Source organism: Perkinsus marinus, assembly GCF_000006405.1.
Source record: "Perkinsus marinus ATCC 50983 genomic scaffold scf_1104296947560, whole genome shotgun sequence".
In the NCBI taxonomy this organism is placed as follows: domain Eukaryota; phylum Perkinsozoa; order Perkinsida; family Perkinsidae; genus Perkinsus; species Perkinsus marinus.
In genome coordinates this window covers 41,433-50,536 of record NW_003210583.1, presented here as the reverse complement: position 1 = coordinate 50,536, position 9,104 = coordinate 41,433, and the positions used below count along the sequence as shown (strand labels likewise).

The following is a 9,104-nucleotide window of genomic DNA, read 5'->3' as shown; positions in this document are numbered from 1 at the left end:
ATATTGAAACTAATAATCATTCGTGTAGTTCGCATCTAAACAACTTGATCATGTGGAAGTTTGATCGTGAAATCATGCGTAGAAAAATGGAAAAAACAGATGCACTTTCTCCGCTTCGGACTACCAAAAACGAACACACATGTGGGTCACACAAGCCAGGATTAGCCCTGGCACCCATAACCCGAAACGGAAAGCTATAAACATATAGCATGTATTATTATCAATAGTGATTACAGGAGAACTATGCGTTACAACAAGTACGGTGATGAACCCGATGAAGGCCGACCTCTGATGAGTCCATCGCTCCTACTGAAAGATGATGACGCAGCTGAGCGGCCACTTCTGATAACAAAGTTACACTGCCATGTACACCGGACGATTTCGCCGAGGAATGGTATGAGATAGCGAAATTCATTTTCTCACCTTTCTCCACCGCCCTTCCTCGGGCTAGAAAAGCCTCTGGAACGGAAATCATCGATCTCGAAACGTCGGAAATCAACACCACTAGAGTACTGGCGGACATCACGTGAGCCGAATGAGGCACCGCGAGAAGACCCTTTGTAACGACCTGACCACAAAGCACTTTGATAAAATGTCCAATCCCGAACCTCATCATGAACATTTCTTAGAGAGGGTATCACAAAAGTAGAGAATCAATTCATCGTCAATTACCGTCACAATTGTCGTACTTCAATCTGCTGCGCTAGACTAGACTAGTGAGACCAACATAGATGATGATATGGATAGATAAGCAGTGGAGAGAGTGGTAAATAAATGGGTAACAACAATAGAGTCTATTGAATAGACATGTCTGGGTAGTGTACGTCATAAAAGTGTGAACCAGACGATTAAAGTGATATTCTCGATTTTTGTGAGTTCAAAAGTCAACTTTGAGTAATATCAACAAGATAACAATGTGAATCGATTGACACCGACGTTTTAAAAGCGTTCTGTAGTCTACAACCATACTCTCTAAGATCTACATATGTATAACTGTTTGGTTCGCAAATTACAAGTATGTGATATGCTAAGTCTAAATGCAACAGTCTTACCACTCTATGAGATCGTCTCCCAAGACTTTCTACTGTCAAGTGTAAGAGTTATTAATAGCACTGCTACTCACCCTTCCCAGAAGCAAACCTGGTTTCTCTAGCAGAGTTAACATCACGCATTAATGATAAGAACCAACTAGGAACCTCTTGCTCATTCTCCTCGAGAAGTGCCTATCAAATAATACATGTCCACATACCACACCATGAGCAGATCATAACTGCGCTCGGCCGGGCTACATTCTACTCGCTGCTACAATACCACTAACACTAGTGCAATGCTCAAGTCCAACTGACAAATGTTACCAACAGGTAGAGTAGACCAGTGCTCTAAGTTCGATACATCAGTGCTACACCCAAGTCCCTAACACCCCTGGACAGTGAGGGTGGACTGTTTACACCGCAACAACCAAAGTATCATCATCTACGACTCAGAGATGTCGAGTTTATACTCAAAGATGCGTCGTAGGGTGGTCCAAAACTTACCATACGACTACAGTAGATGCGCGCAGAGGGTTGAAAAATTTTTTCCAAATTTCATCTGAGATGTTTGGTGAAGGAATCGGCTCAATACTTCCGTCAAGTTGAGCAAAAACTTCTCAGACAAGAAATGGCATTTTTGATTTCGCGCCTTGCATATTCTCATCACACGCCGTTCCCATCAGTAGACTCACCCAAAGATCTCGCAAAATCGCGCGTCCACTTTCGTTAACAAATGACGTCGCCGTACCAAGGTTGCCAACCCTACCGGTTCCTGAACACTCAGTTGGCGAGTCCCAACCAAACTACTCCGCATCCTACTTCCTATACGATGAACATAATCGTCGATGTTATGGGGCAAGTCGTAGTTGATAACGTGATTAACATGACTGATATCCAATCCTCGAGCTGCTACATCTGTTGCTACTAGTATCGGCCTAACGCCCTAAACAACGATAAAAACTACTTTACAACAACACGACTTCAAACACGGACAACCTCAGTTCACGAACCACTAAGATCAACAAGATCACACAAAAACCATAACACATCTATGATGAAGCGAAAGAGTTTCATCTTCAGCGAGCAGTGTGAGAACGTATGCACATGGTCAACTACATGTGTTGGTGACCACATGAAAATTGTTAGTTTCTGAACATTTCTTCCCGATTTCCTATACAAACTTCTATAACTACTGAGGAAACTTTTGATAGCAGCTGAGGAAAACAAACACTGTGTCGTGCTTGGGAATTCTAACAAGTTGAAACTCAGAGCGTACCGATTTGAATTCACGCAATGCTTCTTCCCTCTCCATTTGGCTCCGATCCCCATGAATAGAGGTCGCCGGGTATCTATATGTACGTATGCCCATGACCAGACACATGATAACCTTACCGATCGCGGCACAGTACATGCTCCAACTCGTCTGCACGCCTCTTAGTTTCGACGAATATCTGCTCGAGAAAACACTATTATCCTCATCGTCCCAGCAAATCACGAACGGTGGTGAACTACAGTACACAGAATTTCCAGGTCAAATTAAGAAAAGTTCTAAAAAGAAAAGTTAATTTTTTTGCCCAGTTGGTTAGTTTTTTCTAACTTTTTCGTCAACATTTTACCCATATTTTGAATAACTGACATCATCATTGTACATTTCCATGCTCAAATTAGACTCCTGAACTCTCGAATAGACCAGGTATAATACTAACCTTCTTGGCGTCTTATTGAAATCATGAATAAGATGTCAACGAGATAGGTAAAAAATTAAAATTTTCGGAAAAAAACTAGTTTGACCTGGAAATGCTGCATACACAGGGGCAACCCTTTCTCACCAAAGTAAGCCCTTCTTCAGATTGTTCCTCCAATAAGCGGCGTAGGTCTCTGTACTTGTCGCTATCTTCCACATATCTACAACAACACCGTGTTGGAGTAGGAATATATGTTCGCTACACTTAGCTGAGCTCAGGAGTTTTCTCACTAACTATACGAGTTAGGGTAGACGTATACGAAAACCAGCAAGAATTTCTCAAGTTTATTCACGATTTTTCTATTGCCGCCAACACGCAAAGTTAAGCATATGCATATCTTCCTATGCTACAGCTGTACACAGATCCAAGGTGCTTAGGACCTTTGTTGTAGCCTACAACAGCAACCTCACCCCCTCTAACTACTGCTGAAAACAAGCTCCGATCAAACTATAAACCCCAAATTCACCAAGATGCTATTCAAACTACTGCCCTCCTCCGCCCTTCCTCCCAAGCTCACCTCAGTACTTGTCGAATTGAACTGTGCGTCGAACCAACCCGGCCAACTGAGACGTGGTACTCACAGAGCCGGACAGACAGACCAAGCAACTCACCCGTGAGAAAAATATAATCATGTAAGAAGTCCCTCGCGAGCTGCTGAATCTCCTTGGGGAATGTAGCAGAGAACATGGTGCCTGACCAACTACACTAATCGCAGCTCGACATCACAAGCAGTGAATGAAAGTTTATGTCAAGCGCGATTCCATTCAAGAGTCCAGACGGTGATTCTTCTGTGAGTATTTTTGCATTCTCGGAAACTTCCAGGATCCTCAAACCAGTGAGCGTAAGAGGAAAAAAGCAGTTGAACAGTAAATCGAAATTGACATCGTATGCACCATTTCATGAGAAAAGATGAGCCTTTTCGCAACGAGCTCGGATAGATTATCGAACTGTGTATGTCTCTATCTCTGTAACCATCAACCAACACATCAACTCTATCTCCTATTGCCACTACATAGCCTTAAAACTAAGTATGTTGTTGACAATCTCAACATGAGAGGAAAGCGCCCGTGCATCAATGAAAACGGAGACGCTACCACGAGTTGTGTTAGCGTCTCTGTTTTCACAAGTTGTATTTTACAACTAGCGGGGAAATCCTCCACAGACACCATTTTAACACCAGTGTGTGAGAATATTCACATGGTCTACTACATGCGTCGGTGGTACTATGAAAATTCCGAGGGAATTCTTGTTGGTTTCTGTACACTCCTTCCCAAATTCGTATACAAACTGCTATCAGCGTAATATCAAACATCGAAATTTATCGAATTCTCTGCCGTGTAACACACTATCTACCGGCTCATACTGCGGGCTCAGACAGCAGTGACTGAGCCTGCAGCTATACCTCTATACTAGCTATTACTCGCCTGGTCGAAGGGGTGCTGCGCAAGAAGAAGAAGAAGAACAGGAAGAAGAAGAACAACAACAACAACAACAACAACAACAACAACAACAACAACGACAACAACGACAACAACAACAACAACAACGACAACAACGACAAAAAGAAGAAGAAGAAGAAGAGGAAGCCTCGTTTAGCACCACGAAGCATCGTATGAGCGATCCGACCTACTTTGACGCCCCTCGCGAGATGAAGGCATATCTTCTTGCTCAACGATACGTCTGATCTGAGGTTCAAATCCCATGTCCAGCATTCTATCGGCTTCGTCAAATATAAGACAACTGACTTGGCTCAGTGATATACGATACCTATAACATATGCGAGGATCGAACGCACGCCCTCCAGCATAACAACTGCGAACATTACCACTCTACCAAAACGTCACACTGATCACCTCTCGATTAGATCTGTCAATCTCCCCGGCGTTGCAACGAGTAAATCGCAGCCTCTTTCCAATTCCCTGAGCTGCAATCTATCTCCGCTCCGCCGTATACCACCACCGATCTTATACCTACAATAACGTAGCGACTATCGAACCAATAAAGGGCTCAAGGGGAATCCCCAGCCTATCCTTCAGCTTGTTTTACACTATCATAGTGTCACTAGAATAGACTAGAATGTCACTAGAATTACACTAGTGTCACTAGAATGTTACTATTATTCACGAACAAGGATGACAGCATAAGTGAATCCTCTTAGACTCCATCTTAACTACACTTCACATAGAAACTGCGTATCGCACGGTGAACAAATCCTGAATATCATTCTCCATTTTTTCGCCCAGAAAAAAAATGTCGTCCCCAGTGGGTAGAGTAAGCGTGTGCTTATCAAACACATCATGTTCCACACCTATTTACCAGTTCCATAACAATATTTCCTGGCTTCCTCGAATATCTGCGACGCGAGCTCCCTCGTAGGAGCAAGGACCTAAATCGATACCATCTTATCTACATTTTAGTTTTACTCGTGATATGAAAAACATTAATGAAATACATATTTCACAATTCACGCGAGTGAGTTATCGGTCGCGGAAACACGTAAGTTTCATAATTTTTTCACCGAGTATTACGCCGCCCCGCCATCAACGGGTCGATATTCATCGTTCCAGAGCAAAGTGCATAGCAAACACTATTTTTTAAATTCTGATACTTTCGAGCAAAAACAACTATTATTATCTCACCAGCGACACTGGATAAGCCTTCCACCTTCCACCGTTCTTCACAGAGCTGTTCACTGATGCTGGCGGTCCCTCCTCGATCATTCTGTGAATCGTGGGTAGTAGGAACGCACCTGTAGATTAACACCACGGCACTTATTAGTCTATACAGTGTGGGAGTAGGAATATATGTTCGCTTTCCTCAGCTGAGCTCAGGAGTTTCCTATACAGTGTTGGAGTAGGAATATATGTTCGCTTTCCTCAGCTGAGCTCAGGAGTTTCCTATACAGTGTTGGAGTAGGAATATATGTTCGCTTTCCTCAGCTGAGCTCAGGAGTTTCCTATACAGTGTTGGAGTAGGAATATATGTTCGCTTTCCTCAGCTGAGCTCAGGAGTTTCCTATACAGTGTTGGAGTAGGAATATATGTTCGCTTTCCTCAGCTGAGCTCAGGAGTTTCCTATACAGTGTTGGAGTAGGAATATATGTTCGCTTTCCTCAGCTGAGCTCAGGAGTTTCCTATACAGTGTTGGAGTAAGAATATACGTTCGCTTTCCTCAGCTGAGCTCAGGAGTTTCCTATACAGTGTTGGAGTAGGAACATATGTTCGCTTTCCTCAGCTGAGCTCAGGAGTTTCCTATACAATGTTGGAGTAGGAATATATGTTCGCTTTCCTCAGCTGAGCTCAGGAGTTTCCTATACAGTGTTTGAGTAGGAATATATGTTCGCTTTCCTCAGCTGAGCTCAGGAGTTTCCTATGCAGTGTTGGAGTAGGAATATATGTTCGCTTTCCTCAGCTGAGCTCAGGAGTTTCCTATACAGTGTTGGAGTAGGAACATATGTTCGCTTTCCTCAGCTGAGCTCAGGAGTTTCCTATACAGTGTTGGAGTAGGAATATATGTTCGCTTTCCTCAGCTGAGCTCAGGAGTTCCAAAAAGGAGTTTATATACAACCTAGAGTGGAAGTATACAAAAACCCACCTAAATTCCCCAAAATTGTACACATGGCGATAACCATATTCATATTTTCCCACACTGCATGAAGCGAGTACTACGTTCCAATTTGATTACTATAAGTTCACTACAGGAGAGCCTCTAGAGCGACTACCAGTCTTGCCGCTCCCAGTCTGCGCACACGCCATCAGATCACGTTTAGCCATAACAACAGGTATAGCATGCTTCTGCACAGGTGTCGGCTTCGTATATCCACATCTACGACACCACCACCACCACCACCCTGTGACCGCTGCGCCACAAAACTATCCCCTACTTTTCAATATTTCTCAATATGCCTGCATCTAGCTTCGCTTCGCCGAAAGAATCAATATGGCCGATCCCAGCAGCGCCCTTCCCAGACACCTCCGTTGGAATTTTATCGTATCTTATAACCAACATAACGCCAACTACACACATAAAGTTGGAGGGAAGAGAGCGAGCCTTGTAACTGCTTGTTATTAACCGAATCGCACGCCGGAGTTCTCGTGTTACAACTGTTGTACCGTAAATCTTTCAATTCACATCACTACCAGGCCTGCTACTATTCCTACTCGTTGAAATTGATTCCAGTCGTCATAGCGTTACTCTGCTCGAAGATCTCTCGAGCGTCTTCACAGACTGGCCTGCGACCTCCACGTCTCAACCAAGTACCATCTCCTAACAGGGCGCAAGTTCGATCCCCAGTAGAGGCATTTTTCCACTACCTCTGGACGCTGGCTGGGACCAGTCTAGACGATCACTAGACATATGTGCCGGCCTAACAACGCGAATAACGACAGTATTTCCCTACGGACAGCGATCGCTAAATATTCAACTATTCGAATAATCAATCCGTGCGTTGTGCCAATGACTTCAAGTACACACTTGAAGCAATGATCCTGTTTCGCTTAGTTCGAAATGATGAGGAGCGATGCTATCAATGTGCCATACGCAGATTTAGCGAAGAGCTCAAGAAGACTGTATAATGCTGGCTAAAATCAGTCACTTTTTTGAACAGTTCAAGTCGATGAAATATCTCTCACATAGAAAACGTTCAGTAAGCATTTATAAATTCTCTATAGAGAGCATCTATTAGCGATCATAGCTGACATGCTATGCCAAACTATGGTGGCGCCAGAGGCCCCTCAGATCGCCCAGCTGGGCATTCCAATACTTTCCTCCCAATTTTATCATAAAAATTCATCCTTGATAATTTACACTTTGTCATAATTTCCAAAGAAAAATTACTATTCCCATCATAAACTACGTAGGAAGCCTTTCCCAGAATTCTCTATTACTCTTTCTTCGACGCAAATCCAGACAGGGAGGCGATCGGCGATCTCCCATCGCCGTAACTACTCGAAGCGAATCTCCGCCGACCGAGATTACTCTTAACATCATCTTCTGCGTAACCACTAGTATATCGACGATTACGGTAGCCTGATAAAAGCGTACCATTTCTCGGGCATATTCTAATCCACGTTATCGAAGTTTCACAGACGATTTCATGCGCACTAGACGTTAAATAAGAACTATACCCCCCTCACCTCGACGGTCGTCTTTGCTGCTGGAGTGATGAAAGTGTCTAAAGATAAGCAGAGTCTCAACCATTCGGTTGATGAATTATACTACGCGAAAGCATCGTTTTCCCTTTCTTTGACTCTTCCGCTGTGTTCCCTGTTTGCCAAGTTACCGTGATTCCAGGCGGATGAAGAGGCTTTGAGAACACTAGGGCTGAAGGACTCCTCGAGATGTCTGGTGCCCCTCTAAAATACATCCAGTTGGTATCGAACCAGCAACCTCACGATTGCCAACCAACAATCACACCGCTACACCAACCATCTTACTTGTGGAAGAAATGATTGACCATCGGCGACGGTCCCGGCTAGCTGGTTACGTTTATATGGTGGAATGTATCTACATGAAGGCAGACGCACTATATTTCATTGTATATGTAGTAAGAAGTTACAAACTTCCAGTTTCGATCACAATTCTCAAGATCCTATCCCATAGATTCGTATTAGTAGACCCCAACGATTCAATAAGTGTTGCATCATGAGCTGCAAATTCTATACTGTGCGCAAGATTCGCTATGATTTCCGACAATACACGGTCAGCAGTATGCACAATTACACACAGTCATGTAGTAGCAATAGCATCAGCAGGTCTACAATAGAACGAAAACCGGTATAGTGTCTTCAGGGTTAGTCTAGTTCGATGATGGGGGAATTCCTACTATAATCTGATACACCCGAGATCTTTCGTTGGCAATTATAGATGCGTTTCCAACTCCGTATCGATATACCAATGTTGGAGTAGGAATATATGTTCGCTTCCCTCAACTGAGCTCAGGAGTTTCCTCACTAATTATAGGAGTTTGCATACGAACTAGAGTACGACCCCGAAATTTCCCCAAAATTTTCATTTTGTCGCCCACACATGTAGTTGACCATACTGTACATATTTTCCCACACTGCAATATACTTCCAATAAAAAGCAGCGAAATTTTCAATATTTGATATAATCCATGTACTAGAAAGATTAAGCGATCCCTGTTGGTGAAGTCCCGCCATACCTGGCAGAAGCCATTTTAACATTTCCATTGTCGTCCTCCTTAACAACAGGTTCACTTATCATGATGTAGTGGTGGTGTTCTAGAATGCTACAAGTTCACTGAAAAGTAGTGGAGACAAAAAATTGAAACAAAATGCGATAATCTGGCGGAGCGATGCACTCTCTC

General features: G+C 43.4%; 2 protein-coding genes across 2 annotated transcripts in view; both read right to left on the bottom strand.

Annotated features, from left to right (window-relative positions):
* The window catches only part of Pmar_PMAR014505 (helicase, putative), a gene marked incomplete at both ends in the record, with an annotated part of 5,183 nt that extends 695 nt beyond the window's left edge, over positions 1-4,488 (bottom strand). Inside the window, 11 exons of the mRNA XM_002779366.1 lie at positions 424-568; positions 1,124-1,223; positions 1,724-1,803; positions 1,851-1,974; positions 2,308-2,380; positions 2,424-2,482; positions 2,861-2,936; positions 3,294-3,339; positions 3,388-3,468; positions 4,197-4,363; positions 4,403-4,488. Of these exons, the coding sequence (XP_002779412.1) occupies positions 424-568; positions 1,124-1,223; positions 1,724-1,803; positions 1,851-1,974; positions 2,308-2,380; positions 2,424-2,482; positions 2,861-2,936; positions 3,294-3,339; positions 3,388-3,468; positions 4,197-4,363; positions 4,403-4,488 (1,037 nt within the window). The remainder of the gene's footprint in view (positions 1-423; positions 569-1,123; positions 1,224-1,723; positions 1,804-1,850; positions 1,975-2,307; positions 2,381-2,423; positions 2,483-2,860; positions 2,937-3,293; positions 3,340-3,387; positions 3,469-4,196; positions 4,364-4,402) is intronic.
* A 157-nt stretch (positions 4,489-4,645) lies between these two features.
* Pmar_PMAR014504 (DEAD box ATP-dependent RNA helicase, putative) lies at positions 4,646-7,132 on the bottom strand (the record flags this gene model as incomplete). Its single annotated transcript, XM_002779365.1, has 7 exons — positions 4,646-4,746; positions 5,093-5,162; positions 5,416-5,525; positions 6,498-6,601; positions 6,660-6,770; positions 6,937-7,042; positions 7,090-7,132. 7 exons carry the CDS (start codon positions 7,130-7,132, stop codon positions 4,646-4,648), a joined length of 645 nt encoding a protein of 214 aa, XP_002779411.1.
* Between the last annotated feature and the right edge of the window lie 1,972 nt (positions 7,133-9,104).